The sequence below is a fragment of the Mixophyes fleayi genome, chromosome 11 (assembly GCF_038048845.1).
Source record: "Mixophyes fleayi isolate aMixFle1 chromosome 11, aMixFle1.hap1, whole genome shotgun sequence".
NCBI lineage: Eukaryota > Metazoa > Chordata > Amphibia > Anura > Limnodynastidae > Mixophyes > Mixophyes fleayi.
This window is the reverse complement of record NC_134412.1, coordinates 82,505,676-82,524,484: the sequence shown is the minus strand read 5'-3', so window position 1 is coordinate 82,524,484 and position 18,809 is coordinate 82,505,676. Positions and strand designations below refer to the sequence as shown.

General features: G+C 40.6%; 1 protein-coding gene across 2 annotated transcripts in view; it reads right to left on the bottom strand.

Moving 5' to 3' along the window:
- Positions 1-9,324: 9,324 nt before the first annotated feature.
- Positions 9,325-18,809, bottom strand: part of ERRFI1 (ERBB receptor feedback inhibitor 1) — a 16,826-nt gene continuing 7,341 nt past the window's right edge. For both annotated transcript variants that reach the window (XM_075189971.1, XM_075189970.1), the window contains exons 2-4: positions 14,624-14,819; positions 14,153-14,229; positions 9,325-13,759 (exon numbers count right to left, since the gene is read on the bottom strand). In XM_075189971.1, the coding sequence (XP_075046072.1) occupies positions 12,567-13,759; positions 14,153-14,229; positions 14,624-14,739 (1,386 nt within the window). In that variant the 5' untranslated portion in view covers positions 14,740-14,819 and the 3' untranslated portion in view covers positions 9,325-12,566. The remainder of the gene's footprint in view (positions 13,760-14,152; positions 14,230-14,623; positions 14,820-18,809) is intronic.

The following is an 18,809-nucleotide window of genomic DNA, read 5'->3' as shown; positions in this document are numbered from 1 at the left end:
GTTGAAGACATTGAGAAAAGTCTCAAGTATTGCTTACACTGTATGTTGGCTCAGTTGACTAGTAGCCAGGTACTCTTCTGTCTTTAGATGGCTGAGATCCTGGTTCAAATCCCCTTTGTACATTGGTTGATGCACCTGGCTGGTTCGTGATGTTGAGAAGAATGTTCCTACTTACTTGAAGGACGGTCTGTCTTTATTCACATTGAGGGCATAAGTAAGTGTGCAAGCAGTAAAGTGCTCAACTGACAGCAGTGTTCCTAACAATGTTGTCAGGAATGTAACAATGTAGAGAAAAGAGTAGTATAGTAGCAAGTTAAGTATGTAAAAAAGTTAGTATTTTTATAGTTTGGCAGTTGTACCACAACAGCCAAGTTTATTAAACAATGCTAGACAATCAAATTAACACATCATTACTTTCAGAAGGGAACCCAACAATCAGCCCAGTGAGCAGGATGACAAGGGGGGAAAGACAGTCAAGCCTGTGCCGGGGATTTAAACTGGGACCTTCAACCATCACAGTCAGCAATCTGGCTATTAGTCAACTGAGCCAACCAAGTCAGTACATGATGTGAGCAGCAGTTAGACTTTATCAATGTCATCATGGGGCCTGGAGCAAAATCAAAGGAGATATAAATGTTACCTGGTTGGGGATTCAAACAAGGGAACCCATATAAACCATAAACATATAACCTATCTACTGCGCCACCAAGCTACATCAGTTGTGAGTGATATGGAGAGACTTTTCTCATGGACTTCGTCAACTTGTTCCAACATGAAATGTGCTAAAAAGGAATCCACTCGGAATTCATAGCAGGGCCTCTACTATGACTGTCCACAGGCACCTCACTACTAGTTGAATTATTATTTTCGCAATGTCTTCAATCATACTGCTGCAATATTCAATTTACTAAAATGAAACCAGACAGGGAATTCAAACCAGAGACTCTTCAGCATTCTGTATAAATAACCAGGCAACTAGCCTGCTGAGCCATTTCTTCTTTTAGGCATGGTGTGAGACTTTTCTCACTGTCTTCAATCACTTTGTATCATGAATGAGCCATGTTTCTGGACTGCGAGTCCCAGCAAACTCTACAAAATTACTTAAAGGAAGTAATGGCTAAGCAGGCTAGTTGTCTGGTTCTTTATATGGAGTGCTGTAGAGTCTCTGGTTTGAATCCCCTGTCTGGTTTAATTTTAGTAAACTGAATGTTGCAGCAGGCTGTTGAAGACATTGAGAAGTAAAAAGTAAAGTATAAGTTAGCTCAGTTGACTAGTAGTGAGGTGCCCATGGACAGTCATAGTAGAGGACCTGCTTTGAACTCCAAGTGGCTTCCTTTTTAGCACATTTCATATTGAAATGGGCTTAATGAAGTCCATGAGAAAAGTCTCTCTATATCTTCAACAAATGTTCTAGCTTGGTGGCCTAATGGATAGGCAATCTGTTTACATATTATATGGAGTCTCTGGTTTGAATCCCCAACCAGGTAGCATTTATAGCTCCTTTGATTTTGCTCCAGGCCCCTTGATGGTATTGATAAAAGTCTCACTGCTGCTTAACATCATGTACTGGCTCAGTTGACTAGTAGCCTAATTCTCTGCTTGTTGAGCTGATTTAGGTCTTAGTTCAAAACCATAAACAGTTGTAGCTTTTTGTACTTGGATTTTATACCTGGCTTGTTGAAGACATTGAGAAAAGTCTCAAGTATTAGTTACACCGTATGTTGGCTTAGTTGACTAGTAGCCAGGTACTCTTCTGTCTTTAGATGGCTGAGATCCTGGTTCAAATCCCCCTTTGGTCATTGGTTGGTGCACCTGGCTGGTTTGTGATGTTGAGAAGAATGTTCCTACTTACTTGAAGGATGGTCTGTCTTTATTCACATTGAGGGCATAAGTAAGTGTGCAAGCAGTTAAGTGCTTAACTGACAACAGTGTTTGTAACAATGTAATGAAAAGAGTAGTTTAGTAGCAAGTTAACAATGTAATGAAAAGAGTAGCGAGTTAAGAATGTAAAAAAGTTAGTATTTTTTATATAGTTTGGCTGTTATACCACAACAGCCAAGTTTATTAAACAATGCTAGACAATCAAATTAACACATCATTACTTTCAGAAGGGAACCCAACAATCAGCCCAGTGAGCAGGATGACAAGGGGGGAAAGACAGTCAAGCCTGTGCCGGGGATTTGAACTGGGACCTTCAACATACACAGTCAGCAATCTGGCTATTAGTCAACTGAGCCAACCAAGCCAGTACGTGATGTGAGCAGCAGTTAGACTTTATCAATGTCATCATGGGGCCTGGAGCAAAATCAAAGGAGATATAAATGTTACCTGGTTGGGGATTCAAACTAGGGAATCCATATAAACCATAAACAGATCTCCTATGTACTGTGCCACCAAGTTAGAACATTTGTTGGTCATATGGAGAGACTTTTCTCATGGACTTCGTCAACATGAAATGTGCTAAAAAGGAAGCCACTCGGAATTCCAAGCAGAGCCTCTTCTATGACTGTCCACAGGCACCTTACTATTAGTCAACTGAGATAACTTACACTTTTCTCAATGTCTTCAATCAGCCTGCTACAACATTCAGTTTACTAAAATGAAACCAGACAGGGGATTCAAACCAGAGACTCTTCAGCACTCCATATAAAGAACCAGGCAACTAGCCTGATGAGCCATTTCTTCTATTATGTGCAGTGGGAGACTTTTCTCACTGTCTTCAGTAAGTTTGTATCAGGAATGGGCTATGTTTCTGCACTAAAAGTCCCAGCAAACTCTGTAAAACCACTTAAAGGAAGAAATGGCTCAGCAGGCTAGTTGCCTGGTTATTTATATGGAGTGCTGAGGAGTCTCTGGTTTGAATCCCCTGTCTGGTTTCATTTTAGTAAATTGAATATTGCAGCAGTATGACTGAAGACATTGAGAAAATAATAAGTCAACTAGTAGTGAGGTGCCTGTGGACAGTCATAGTAGAGGCCCTGCTATGAATTCCGAGTGGATTCCTCTTTAGCACATTTCATGTTGGAACAAGTTGACGAAGTCCATGAGAAAAGTCTCTCCATGTCACTAACAACTGTTGTAGCTTGGTGGTGCAGTAGATAGGTGATATGTTTATGGTTTATATGGGTTCCCTTGTTTGAATCCCCAACTAGGTAACATTTATATCTCCTTTGATTTTGCTCCAGGCCCCATGATGACATTGATAAAGTCTAACTGCTGCTCACATCATGTACTGGCTTGGTTGGCTCAGTTGACTAATAGCCAGATTGCTGACTGTGATGGTGAAGGTCCCAGTTCAAATCCCCGGCACAGGCATGACTGTCTTTCCCCCCTTGTCATCCTGCTCACTGGGCTGATTGTTGGGTTCCCTTCTGAAAGTAATGATGTGTTAATTTGATTGTCTAGCATTGTTTAATAAACTTGGCTGTTGTGGTACAACAGCCAAACTATAAAAATACTAACTTTTTTTTTATTATCATACTTAACTTGCTACTATATTACGCTTTTCTCAACATTGTTACATTCCTAGGAACACTGCTGTCAGTTGAGCACTTTACTGCTTGCACACTTACTTATGCCCTCAATGTGAATAAAGACAGACCGTCCTTCAAGTAAGTAGGAACATTCTTTTCAACATCACAAACCAGCCATGTGCATCAACCAACATATAAAGGAGAAGGATTCGAACCAGGATCTCAGCCATCTAAAGACAGAAGAGTACCTGGCTACTAGTCAACTAAGCCAACATACGGTGTAACTAATACTTGAGACTTTTCTCAATGTCTTCAACAAGCCAGGTATAAAATCCAAGTACAAAAAGCTACAACTGTTTATGGTTTTGAACTAAGACCTAAATCAGCTCAACAAGCAGAGAATTAGGCTACTAGTCAACTGAGCCAGTACATGATGTTAAGCAGCAGTGAGACTTTTATCAATACCATCAAGGGGCCTGGAGCAAAATCAAAGGAGCTATAATTGGTACCTGGTTGGGGATTCAAACCAGAGACTCTATATAATCTGTAAACAGATCTCCTATCCATTGGGCCACCAAGCTAGAACATTTGTTGAAGATGTAGAGAGACTTTTCTCATGGACTTCATCAAGCCCATTGCAATATGAAATGTGCTAAAAAGGAAGCCACTTGTCATTCCAACCAGGGCCTCCACTATGACTGTCCATGGGTACCTCACTACTAGTCAACTGAGCTAACTTACACTTTCATCAATGTATTTAATCAGCCTGTTGTAACATTTAGTTTACTAAAATTAAACCATATAGGGGATTCGAACCAATGACTCTTCCATCACTGCAAGTAAAGAACCCAGCTACTATTCCGCTGAGCTACTTCATCCTTCAAAGCTGATGAGTCCACAGAGTGCAGCGACCAAATGCTTGTAGCAAGGTCAGTGAAACGATAAACAGGCTTCAACAGCTAAAAGAAACAGTCTCTTACCAGATTCTTTGATATTGCGGCATACTGTTAGCAGCAGATGGTGTCCCGCAGTGATAAATGGTTATAGCGGGTCCCGCTTCTGGTTAGATGACGAGTACTGTATTAGCCCAAAAGCTCTGTGTAAATACAAACGTTGCACCCGTGTTAGATGATTAGTACAGCAACTCTCAGATATACCTTTATGTGGATAGTATGTTAAATCCTCCTCCTGACTGTGAGGCAGTTGCTAAAGATCTTTGGTAGCTTCCATAGGAAAGGCAGCATCTCACCTGCCACAAATTAGTAGAGGCAGTGGTGCACGCAGGGGGGGTTTCTGAGTCTCTAGAACCCCCCCCCCCTGCGCTAACTAAGTGGCCACTGTCCTATACAGCAGCCGCGGCGCTGTTAAAGAAGCGTCCCCAGCGGTGCTGTATTGTATACAGCACCGCCGAAGACGCTTCTTAGACAGCGCCGCGGCTGCTGTATAGGACAGCGCTGGCGAAATGGAGCTGCTGCGCATGCGCAGCAGCTCTCTCTCGTGTTTTTTTTTGGGTTTTTTTCGGTCGGCGGGGAGAAACTTCCCCCCCGATTATCCTCCGTGCGCCCCTGAGAGAAACTGCAGGGATGTCAATCCTGCACTCTTTCAGATAAAGAGGAGAACTGGTTTGAAATGGAGTCCCAATTGAATAAATGGTAATTCTCTGCCAGTTACCCGTGCCGATCAAAAGGACATAAAATCACTTCATTAGAAGATAGCGGCGGTTACAGGAAAAGATTAAAAACCTACTTACGCGTTTCATTACCATCAGGTAACTTCATCAGAGATAGGCGCTACCACTGGTTATGTTGTATATTTCTATTCATATGTTAATAAATTATATTTGTTGAAATTCCGCAGTGTTTCACCAGTTTATTGTGATTGTTATACCATTGTAAACTTTTTTGTGTTTTTTTCAATGGGGCAGGGACTGACGTGAATGAGTTCTCTGTAAAGCGCTGCGGAATTAGTGGCGCTATATAAATAACTGATGATGATGATGATATACTATTGTGTGGATAAAGTGTTATCACTATTTGCATATTAACAGGATCTATGTAGTTATGCTGAATGCTTTGTTTGTTATTTTTAGCCAAATCCTTGATCAATTTTATTCTTCCTATTCAGATACAGAAAATGGTACTTCGTCATTTCTACATAATATAAAAAAACGAAGCATGTAAAAAAAAAAAAAAGAAGAAAAAAGAAAAGCGCTTTGAGCTGAATTCCGCAGAGCATACAGAAAGCGGTTTCCTCTGCCTGAGTGAATCAAGACAGCTCATAGAACAGAACAGGCTTATTGCGCTGTACAGGAAATTAATGGAATATCTGGAAATGAAACGTGGGCTGACAGCAATGTATAAACATAACTCACCGAACTGGGTGGAGGCTCCATTAGCTGCTCAGAAATCCTACACACAGGAGACTGTCATGCACTAGAAGGTGAACACGCCCGAGGTCAGGACAAAAAATACAACCTAAGACCTGGACAAGTATTAAAAACAGTATTTGTTCTGCCCTGGGCACGATCTGTGTGGAGTTTGTATGTTCTCCGCTTGTTTGCATTGGTCTCCTCTGGTTTCCTAGGTCAGTTGGCTGCTGAATAAAAGGCAAAGTGTGCGTGTGTTTGAGCGGTGGATAATACAAGACTTATCATCGTCATTTATATAGCACTACCAATTCCACAGCGCTGTACAGAGAATACTTGACATTCGCATCAGTCCCTGTCCCATTGGAGCTTACAGTGTAAATTCCGTAGCACACCACTAGCAGCCAATTAACCTATTTGTATGTTTTAGGACTGTGGGAGGACACCAGAGCACATTCAAACTCCACACAGATAAGACCATGGTCTGGAATCAAACTCATGACTTCAGTGCTGTGAGGCAGAAGTGCTAACCACTGAGCCACCACGCTGTCTATATGTTCTTTCTATACTCAAACAACTGGCATTGGGTAATCTAAGGTTATAAACAAAGGTGATTTTAATCCTCAATATATGTTTTGCTGCTCTGGCAAGGACACGCTCAATAGAGCTATGGCCAACTTTTACTCACTAAAAGTTTTATGTCTTGATTAATACAACAGTAGTACTCTGCATCGCCAGGTAGAGCTTGAGAAGAGGCCTGATGATGCCAATCTATCCTCCATGCCTCCTCTGAGCGTGTGTTGCCCGTGCTGAGGACTCCAGTCCCTGTTACGCTTTTCAGAGCGGAGCAATAGCATTGTGAGATGTGGGGGCCCGAGGGTCAATGCTGGGCCCCCTTCTGGGTCAAGCCCCCTCGCACCCATGGTAGTTCTGTCACCATACAGAGGTGTTGGCTTGGCTTCAGTATGTGTCCCTCTGTTATTGTGAGAATTCGCCCCTTTCTGAATAACAATATAAGGTGTAAAAGAAAAAAAAAAAGTCTTAAATAAGCTGATGGCCGATTCTTAAAAAAGCCCTGTTAGGTTTTTATCTGCTTTGTATTCTACTACTCAGATCTACAATGCAGTTCATGGGTGTCTCCCTCGGATGCTGATTGGAAGGCTTCCTTGTATAAGTGTTCATCTGTTCTGCACTCATTGCCAGTGATAGTGTTACAGGAACCAAGCAGGTATCTGTATAGCATTTGATTCTGACCTTGCTGTTCCTAGCTCTGCATTTAGCAGTCTCCTGGTTCCCGATACCCGACTGTACAACATGTTGGCTGCAGGTTCCTGATATCCAGATTTGCATCTGCATTTCAATAAAGAATGTGTATGTCTATGTGTATGTTTCTGCATTGCTACAAAGACAGTTGTTCCTGTATAACCACAAAGCTTGTGCTATATTTATGCATTGTCTTTTGGCTGTAACTCAGTCCTGCACTACCTTAGAGCCTGTGCTTCCACCGGCCTTCTCTTGATTACTGCAATATCCAACGTGCTTGTATTCATCATTATACACACAAATTCCCTATGTTTGGCAGGAAACAGATTTGAATAGATGCAGAACATTTCTCAGTGTAAATAATTGAAAAATAAAGAAAAAAAGATTATGTGATAATGGATATGTGATAAACAGAGGATCACAAATTAGCAGCCTCACACTGACCTGTATTTCAGTATATACAGTATTGTCTTTCCACATTGTAACAGAGTTTATAGGGCTTTGAAGGGTGTAGAATTTGGGAGGGGCGTGTGCTCTTACAATTGCACCATTTTAGGGAGGAACTAGGAGTTTGTCATAGATGTAGCACCCATTCTGGTGTAATCTCATTAAATACCCACACCCCTAAGTGTATAATTGAGATAAAATCATCCTGGTTATTTTGTGTAAGCATTAAAAAGGTGAGCGTCTTAGGTGTGTGGTGGTAAATTACATGCAGATCATGTAAATAAATGTCACTTGAAAATGTGTGACACTTGGAAGCTGTTAGCTGAGTGATTTAAAGTGATACAAAGGCCAAAAAAAACTCCAAACACATCGAACTCCATATCCACCTGTGGTCAGGAGCAATTGTGGTACGGTGGCATATTTTTTTTTTTTTGGATGCTCTATACGACGGTGTTTTAACATGTGGCGTCAGTGGTGTTCTGTTAACATCATTGGGTAACTAACCTTAGGCCATGTATATTTTCCTATGTGTGTTTACTGCAAAGAAACGGAACTTAAACAAAAAAAGGAAAAAGCAGAACAATCACATTTTCATCTTTAATTGTGTTAAAATGCGTTGCACTAAGTATTATGGCATTGAAAAGCATGAAATTTGCTGCTCTTTATAATGTACCATTTTATAGGTTTAGAAATGAACACAAGAAAACCCACAAACATCTGCATTTCTCTACAACGCTTCAATTCTTCCTGGTTCCCCTTTAATCCCACCGCTGGATCCATGTTTAGGCATCTCATAACACCACGATACCCTTTTCATCAGGAAAGTCACTCAATTCTCGGATTGCATTCTTATTAGCGCTGATGCTCAGACTCAAGTTTGTTTTATACAACATGAGGAAGGCTGTAATAATTTTGGGTGGCACAATTAGGGCTGTTCTGGGAAAAACAAGGCTTTAGTGACCAACTTCTCAACGTAGGTCTGTATTCAAGAGCATCATAGACCCGCCAACGTCACTCTTTCAAGCCGCTATAAAATGCTTTGCTCATGAATTACCACTTAATTTACTATTACAGACGTCCATGCTGAATGAATAGATGTATCAAAACCATTTATATGGCCCTCTTCTCCGGAATCTCTCAATATATGCAGTGTTCTCTCCAGCAGCTATTTCCTGGGTGCTACACCCGGCTCTTGGAACCCAACAGTCCTAACACAATTACTATAGTAAATTATAAATAAAAAATAAAACCATTGTTTCTCTTATTAGAGCAGGCACTATGTGAGCACTACAGCCAGCAGTGTTTACGCTAGACCACCGACCACCTGTCCTGGCACGTGTGGGCAATAACCTCCAACATTTTTCAATGTTATTGCAAAGAATTGACTGACTGTCCCCCACCTGGCTACTTCCTAATGGCCACCCGTCTGGCAAAATTTTCTGGGGAGAACACTGCTCAGCCCCATCTCTGGTAACAGCAAGTTCATTGGGACTGGACACCTTGGAGAACTTTGAATGAGTACATATTTGCGGAAATGTATGCATAAGACTGACTGGATGACACAGCAGCCGGAAAACAGGGTCACACCTAAAACACAACCAATTTCCCCCCCACACTTATTTTCTTACGGTGTGAACCTCAGCGAGATCGCCAATCCCCAGCAAATTGACAAGGCCCCGTTCTTAAACATCGATTCAGCCAACAAAATGGCTGCCACGCCAGCTGGTGCACACGAGCGGATTAGAGCAATAAAATCAACAGGCATCAAAAACCATGTCATAAATAAGTAGATTCTAGTTTTATTAATTTCAAAAAGACATGATAACACTCAGTATTATCCAAAAACAACAAAATGAATAGAATCATTCTTTGTCAAATACTGTACATATGCAGGAATATCAGTGCATTTTACGCTAATATTTATACCTTCATTTAGTCTGTTTTAAAAAAAAAAAAATGTAACTTAAATAGTTAATTATACACCATACCTCAGTTTCAAACTGTAAACAGCATGTGTATCACTGGGTTATGAAGAGACAGTGTTATATTCATTACCAGCAGCAACTCTTTTCCAAATATAACATAAGAGACATTTAAAGTGCTCGTCAGCTTAAGTACTGGAACTCCCATCAGCTCTGTTTGGATGAGAGTTGTAGTCCAACAGCTGCTGAGCACACCCATCCCTGTAAAGCAGAGATTGAAAACTGCTATTTTCTTCCCAGTAACTAACTGAATGGAAAAGAAACCTATAAAATTATAGACTGAAAGAAAGTAGCTTTGTTACTTACAAGAAAAAAAATACCCAGTTTAGTCTAGGGCCCAATAATCCATTGCTACGAGGCTTTTGAGCCAATACTCCTCGTTTTAGTCAGTCAGCCACCACTGCCCTTGAACTAGCCTTTAAAAAAAAACAAAAAACAAACACCTATTAACTATAGGCAACGGAGGCAGCCATTTTGTGCACTGATGACCATTGATTAGAATGCAGCTTAGTTCACTCAAAATCAAGTAACAAAGTGCCTCAATAATGCTACTAGTTCCTACTTCAGCACACAAAATGGCGGCCGCCGCCATGTCCAGGACTACAGGTAGCATTAACTTCTGGACTATTTTCTAGATACCTGCACTGAAAGGATTTGTGATTTTCTCTAGATCTTCCCATATTGTTTTAATTGATGAATAATGCAACAGTGGATACAAATTAGAAATGGCTTGCAAGAGTTATATTTTTTTAAACAAGCGTTATATTTATTTTAATAGAAATTAAACTACAGTGGTTGTGGAAAGAGCAGTAACAGTCCTTTGAGGATTTGAAAGTCACGTGTAAACAGGGTTATAGGAGCCCGTTTAATAGACAGAGGAGCTTATGCATGCAATATTCACATCACAGACCTCCTCCAATGGCAACTTAGCTTACTGATAATTAAGCTGTATTATCCATGTCTCCACAAGAAGGGTGGGAAATATTAGTTGATATGAAGATTTTAGATAAAAACAAAAAAAAAAATATGGGAGGGATCAAAATAAGGGCCTCTTTGGAACCTGCATTTGGCCCACAGGCTGTAATTTAGACAGTCCTGAGAGGAGACGGCTCTAGCTGGCCCTTTCAGCACCTATACCCAAAATTTAGCTACTAAGTTAGTAAATTCTACCCTGTGAAGACTGCTTCTATTGCTGTCTATTTACATCTCAATAACATTCTTGAAAGGAATGCTGCTGGGCAATTGCTGAATGAAGATGCCAAACAGATATATTTATTGCCATAATATGGATATGTTAAAAAATGCAAAATAAAGAAAGATTACTGCTCTGTCCCAAACGATTTATCTGTTCTAAGACCACAGAATTTTTACCCCTTTTTCTAAAAAAAAAAAAAAATGGAGGGTCCCTAGAAAAACTACATTATATATATATATAAATCAGATGAGCAAAATTTTCAAAACCGTTCCATGGAATATTTGTCTCATGCCACGTTTGACCGCAAAATTTTGCCGGCAGAATTTGGCCTTAAAATGTTTCCAGCACTACCCCCAACCACACTGCAGACGTAGTGGACCATTGTCGTCCCAGCTCTATTCACAGACTATGAATTCATTTCGCCTTTTTTTTTTTTTTTTTTTGAAGTGTTGCGTTTTAGCTTTATTTATAAATTTAGCAAAGTACAAATTTACAATACACAGTGCGGAATGGTGAAGCAAAGGCCTGTTCCGACGCAAAAAAACCCCAAAAAAACTTTATTGACATAGTATTTTGCTCATCTCTTTATACATAGACACAGATTATACATATACACACCGACTCCATTTATTGACCTTAGCAAACAGTTTGACGTCACATCACTTGCCCACAGTTTGTGTACGACTTTCTGTGATGCAGTTGTGCCACCTAACATGAGACTTGTCAAAATGTATTGTGTGAAAGAAAAAATAAAAAATAAAAATACTGAGTAGATAACCGTAACACAAGACCAGCTTGTATTTCAGATCTATATATAACATGCTAGAAAAAGGAGGAAAACAGAATGAACAAAGAGGATTTACTGGCAACCAATAAACACTTTACTACAGCTTTAGAAAAGAACACTGTTTTCTTCATTTCATTCTCTCTTTGGACCATAGAAGAACATTAAGCGGAGGATGACAAGACACAAGTACATGAGAAAGAGTAATTTGCCCCAGTCGCCTACGCACAGTGGTGGCAGCCATTTTGTGAGCTGAACCAATCTTGATGAAAATGCAGCCTGGCAATTAAAACAGGAACTAGTGACCTCGCAGAGCTATGAGGCACTCCGTACCGCCAGAGTCCTAATGGATAGGCTACGTTCTAATGAACTTTGGTCCATCACACAAAATGGCTGCCACCGATGTGTGTAAGTGAGGGGGGGGTACACATTAAACAGATGAAAATGTAGAGTTCGTTCTATTTCAGAACATCTTAGAAAGTCCATTTGTTTGTGCATTTTAGTGTCACTTAGACGGATACAGCGAGTTCTAACATAACACACAGCTAGCAGCTTATTGAGCTTGAGCCTAAGTTACAGTCCAGGTATTCCGACCAATTTGGGAGCAATGAAGAGGATCGAACTTGAGGAAGATTGATAAAACAAGGAGGAGGATACACAAAATACTGCACTATTCTTCCAGAAACCGTTCATTTTTCCAAAATATCAGCAGTATACAGTCACTGGGGTACTTCTATCATTTGTAACTGCACAGCCTATTCTTACTGTGATTTACAGTAAAATGTTCAGCAGTGACTGAGGTTCCTCACCTATCCGTCACATTGATACCATTACGAAAGACTACCTCACATTATTGTAATACGGAGACGTTTCATATACTCCATATTTCTTCAGTTTTGCTTCATAGAAACTGAAAAGGATCACGTAAAATTGAGAAATTATTCCCAGTTTTGTTTTTGAGGAATCAGTTCAGTTTTTCCTTGTTTCACCTCAGAACCAGCCAACCAGGCTTAGAGTAACTTCCTGTAGTGTGCGAATGACCTATACATTCCATAGGTTACAGAGAAACTACATCAGATAACTGTTTACGTTTGGCATTGTTAACATCTAATTTAGCTTTGACATCTGGCCTTGGAGAAGTTAATATGCTACCGTCACTAGACCACAATGGAACTTTTGAGTCACAGCAAGTGTCTTTAGATTCTGTCAAATACTTTTCATATCGGTCAAGGTATGGGGGCTTCTCAGGTAAGAGATAATAATGTGTGGAACTGGCTTTCTTTCCATTTTCTATAATTGGCAAAATGCAAGGGATCTTATTGGCAGATCCTTCACTGTTTTGTCTCTGAAGAGCCTTACTACTGACGTATTTTGGGTCCGGTGCAAAACTCTGTGTTGGGGGCATTACCCCATTGAAGTAGGAAGGCAGACTCTTTGGGCTTGGTGTACGAGAGTTACTTCTGGAAAGAGGTTCTCTTGGTGGCACCTTAGGAGGTCTGTTCTCATCACTGTACGTGATTGAGGAAACTTCTGCTGACCACCTTCTGTAATCTGGCTTTAATGACCTAGGTGGTATTGGAATCCTTGGTGGAACTTCAGGTTTGTCTTCATCAGAATTAGGGGAAGTCCTATATGCGTGTATCCGAATTGCTGGTTTATTGTATGATCCAGCTGGTCCTGAATGAGACCTCCGAAGCCTCCGATGACTTTGTTCTGGTTTCTGAGGCTTTGCGCTTTCTACACGTTCATTCTGGTTAGATGTTGGGGTTTCCTCTGCCGGCTTGTTTTTAAGTGTTGACTCAAAATATGCATAATTGATCTGTCCACATCCCCTAAAGCTTCGCCTGCTCGGAGCACCATGCTTAAATGCCGAAGGTCTTCCATCTTGTATGAGCAAGTCTGTCTCAGAACTGGTAAAAAATTCAACCTCGCTATCTGCATCATCTGGAGAATGGTCTTCTGAAATTGGAAGAGGCGGTAGAGGCCTTGAGCTCCGATCACCAGGAGGAATGCCATAAAACTGAGGTGGTCCCATTTTAACTGGTGTCAGAGGTGGGGTCTTTTCAGAACCAGTCCCACCATTCATTGACAGTTTCTTAAAGGATGGAACAACTTGGTCATCTTCACAGTTTGTAGAATGTTCTATGATAGGCATACCAAGATGCAAAAAGTTCGGTTTCTTTAAAGGTACCTTCATGCAGTTTTCAGAGCAGCAGTGTCCATTCATCATGACTGGCCTTGAAATTTGGCCTAAAATAGACAGACCAAATGGTTACATTTGACCAAATGACATTCTACCGTTACCATGTCCTAACATTGCAAAATGTAAATTCTATAGATATGTAGATTAGCAGATTTACATCTAGGACTGAGTTACATTGAAAGTTTTGAGGCACATGGGGAGGCGATTTAGGGATGAACCCACACAGTGCCCATTTGATTAAGCGCAAATATACGTCTGCACGCGTAGACTGGAGGCCACAGGAGATTGTACCTGGAGCGTTTCGTATTAAGCATAAAAATACTGGAGGATGGGCAGCATATACCATGTACTAAATAAAGGACAGAGGCTTGTATTATACAGTTATATGGACGGAATCAACAAGCAGATCATAGACATAATACACTTCTAGCATTACTTACCGATAGAGGATATTTGCTGTTGTGTAGGGGATTTCATACTGTAGGGTAGAGACAAGTGCTCCATTCCATAGAACGTACTGCAACAGAACAAAGGGTTATTAATAACTGGACATTATTATAATTTTCTCTTTACACAATCCGTTTAAAAAGTGATAGTTGTTGATTATTTTTAGTATGTTAAACAGGAGGTATCAATCTCTTACTACTTGATAATTAAAGAGTACCATCACCATATGAAGGCAGACATTTTGGCGGGTTAATCCAATATTCAGACTGTCTGGGAGTGAATATTGGTTCACGCCACAATATGGCCGCTTCCACTGTGACTAAGCATCAGTACATTTATTAAAATAGAAAGGGACACCAGCCGGGCGGATTATACTACTCATAATTAACGTAACATAGGATAGGTCAACAGGATACCCTTAATGCATAAACACTATATCATCGTTAGACAGGACTTTAACTTACTTTTCATATTCACCATGATTTTCCCAACACGATTTGGAGCACATTAAGCCTTGTGCAGTGTGCATAAAGCTATTTTTCAACGAAACGTCTTGAGCTGCGAGTCCAGCTGTTGTCATTGTGTCTTGTTCTATGTAGACTTCAGCTATTTACAAAGAGCTACAGACCGAGGCTCTACGAGCAGCTGTCATTCCTTTAACTGGAAAAGAGAAGAAATGTTTTGTTATAAGGACATGTGTTCTGTCACTACACCAACGCACTTCCACAATTTTATACAGATGTACATTTGACGTTAATCTCTAGATGACCAAGGCCAACAGAGTACATTTAATGGGTCCTTCACGCATATCTGAGCCTGTTCTCATGAAGACGATCATAGACAGCGACCTTACTTCTTACAGTTCTGATTTTTAAAGTTTGCAGAGATGGTTTCCTAACCTCCAGTTCAAGCCCACCATAACCTCTCTAGCAGCCACAGCCATCACCATTTGGTTAGGGTTCAATATTTGCCTAAAGCTTCATATTATTGTCAGACACTGGATGCGCCTACAGTATTTAGAAGTAATGAAATGCGTTGTGTTGATTTCTTATCACCCACCACATGGACAGGTTAGAAGCAGAAAGGAGATGGAAACAGCTTCGGTTTATAGTCAAGTCTTTAATATAAATAGCAGACAGTATTTGTATAGAGATTAATATAAATGCCAAAATACAGTCCTCAATGTAATCTTGTAATAGACAGTAAACCTAATTTGTAATCTTATTCTTGGGAACAGTGAGTCAGTGTACGTAAAATCTCTAATACTAATGAATAGGCTTGTGTCAAATAAGAATGTAGAAGCAGCATTATGTTAATAAGGTAGTAGGGAGAGCTGTGCAAGAGTCCATTTGACAACTTGATTCATATATTGGATATATATAACAAAAATAGTAGATTTCACTAGTGTCTCACAAATCCTTTGTATGTGCTTTGCAACCATATTCCATTACATACTGGCTAAGATATTGACACAAATCAAAGTGGCAGACACATGTGAGATCTAGTGCCAATGGTTGTCCATAGCAACCAGTTACCAATTAAGTTGTCTAGTGCAGTTTAGAAAAAACAAAAGCCAGCATCTGATTGGTTGCTAAGGGTTACAGCACCTCAACAATGTAGTGCCCATAGCAACCAATCAGTTGGTTTCCTGAGTCTACCTTGACTAAAGCGGACCAATCAAATCCCAATATCTTGCAATGTCACTCGCTCTTAGAGAACACGAGAATGTAGCTCCTCGATTTTCTATGTTCTCATATTTGTTTAGCATTGACTGTTTTTCCCCTCAAATAAAACAGATAATTTCAAGAGCCCCACCTATTTCAAGGAACTGAGGTGTATGGTTATCTAAGTAGTAATTTTGAAAAGCTATAAAGAAGCAAAAGTAGAAGGAAGTGGTAAAAATAAATAAAGTCACGACAGAAAGACCCACTCAAAATAACACAACTTTACTCAGACCTGTAACATGCACACCCTTAATCTGGTTTATTTGAACATTTTAAAACACAAAATCCTTCTTCCAATTCTCAGAGCTGATCTATTAGACCAGGTTTGTAAGGAAAGTTGCCATTAAAAACACCACTGTGATGTTACACTGCCTGTTTCTAGGTAACCCTAATGGTAATGGACAATAAACATTTATCTTGAATCCATTTGTTTGGACTGTTGGCATCAGATTCCATCAGCACTTTCTACCATGTAAGGTCTTCAGACTGTTGTCTGTTTTTCGAAAAACGCTCTAAGCAATAAACACAATTTGCTGTAACTATTTTAATGGCTAAACTGAGGTTTCCAATAACATATGTCCTAGATGCCTAATTACTGGTGTTTGCCACTGGTACTCTATAGAGCACAGGGGCAGGCTGGGCTGGGGGACAGGTAGTCCCATTGTGGTCTACCTTGGGTTGGGTCACCTGCATATTTTTCCCTTTAAAATAGGCTGCAGAGTTGAGTCTTGCCCCCCCGGGCTAAAATTTGCCAGCCCTTCCCTGACAGAGCTTGATATAGTGCACAATATATAAGCCCCTATATCTGAAGATAATGCTTTTCACAAAACACAGATGTAATGGACTATAGAAATACTTTTTAAAGCCTAGAACGTTTATGGCCTAGCAAAGTCTGTACGAAAGGGGTTTCCCCAATTTGCAAATATAATCTATATAATTTCTCATCACCATTGCTGATCAAAGAGGTAAGAAACGCCCAGAGACGTAATGTGCACTGTGACTAGGGACTGTGCATGGCACATATCAGCCCCTCCCTAGGCTCCAATTCTATTTCAACAAGACTGACTAGAGTCCATATAACGCATGTATGATTCACACTACTATAAAGAGGCATTTGAGAATGTGAACTTTTAAACTCACATTTTGCGCTTTAATGTATAACCCTGACAGAAAAGGCAAAGTTTAGGAGGCATCATCTAGGAGCACTTGATTTTATTAAACCATATGAGGTATATAATGTGCGGTTTTTTTTTAAATTTAGTATGTATTTTTGCTTCTTTTTCTTCTTCTATGGTCAAGTTTTTCTCCCCCCCCCCCACCCCCACTTTGTTCAGAAAAACATTTAATCTACACAGGACGCTTCTGATGAACTACAAATACCAGCGTAGTCCGACAGCCAGTTACAAAGGTAGAAAAATAAATAAAAAACAAAACCCGCAACTATTACCCCCACCCCCCACACACCATATACGACAATGACACAACACACTAGTAGTTTAAAACCCCCTTCCAGACAGACACCAGGAATTTATGATGATGACAAAGTGGCCACTTACATTCCCAGCTATACACTCACAAATTATTACACACACACACAGAAACATCATGGTTTTATTTGTCTGATAGTAATCCTTCAGTCTGTAGCCATTTAATGAACACTAGGTGAGTAGTAGAATACAATTCTCTTTTCTGGAGAGCACTAGTAGAAATGCGAATATAGACGTAGAATAAAATATCAAATCCTTCATGTAGAATATTGTGCACAAGTGTCAGAGATAAACTACGATGTGTAGAATTGTTATAGACTTGATTGCGCTTTCCGAGAACCGTCTCCTGCATTTGGGAGAACAGGGAATCACGGTTATGTATTTAAGTGGCTGCTTAATGCACATTAACTGACAGGTCACAAGGGCTTTTCCTGGATGTCTAGAGAATGTCCATTAGTGAGCATTAACAGTCGTCAGACACGGTGACACATGCGGAGTGGAAAAATAGTATATAGAGGCTTAATGTTTGTGAAGCTGAACAGAACACGCTTTTTAAACAAGTTGAACACTCCTGGAATAACATAGGTTTGTATGTGGTTTACTAATGAGTAGGAAGGAGTCAAAAATATTTATTTGTGTAGGTTAACAAGGGCATTTATGAGACCTGGGGCACAGGAAAATGTAGCCTATAGCAGCCAGATGCTTGAATTGGTTTTCCAAACACTACTAGGAAAGAATTTGATTGGTTGAAAAGTGAGGGGTGCTGTAATTCATAGCAGTTTCCCAGGTGTCTCTTTGACGAAGCCCTGCTCCATGGTCTTGTATCAGCCCTACCCAGGCCCGGCGCTCCCATTAGGCAAGGTTAGGCACTTGCCTAGGGCGCCGGGCTCTGGAGGGCGCCACAGAATGGTAAATTACTTTAAAACTGTGCAGCGACCGCTGTCCATACCTGTCACGGCCACCACACAGCATTCAGATGCACGGGGAGGGGGAGGCTATTGCTCACCACCGCCGCCTCTCTGCTCCGTCTCCTCCCCTCCACTCACTAGTGTCAGTGAGTGGAGGGGAGGAGACAGAGCAGAGAGGCGGCGGTGGTGAGACAAGGTAAGGAAAGACGGGGTGAGGGGGGAGGAGGGCGCCGATTTTGTAAAAATGCCTAGGGCGCCATGGACCCTAGCACCGGCCCTGGCCCTACCCATAGGTTGTCTTGTTAGAAGTCCCTGCTGAATTATGCAGCAAATCTCGGCATTTAACAGTGGCCTCGGAGCTTACTAACGCGATTGGCGCAGCTACACGGAAAAATCAATAGTAGAGTAAGTATAACCGCAGTTTATAATTATTAACACACATACCAATCTTGCATGCAATAAATAAACAAAAAATAAACCACAAGATATGAATCTGTGGCCCTCTCTTTACATCCTGCACTAACACTTTAA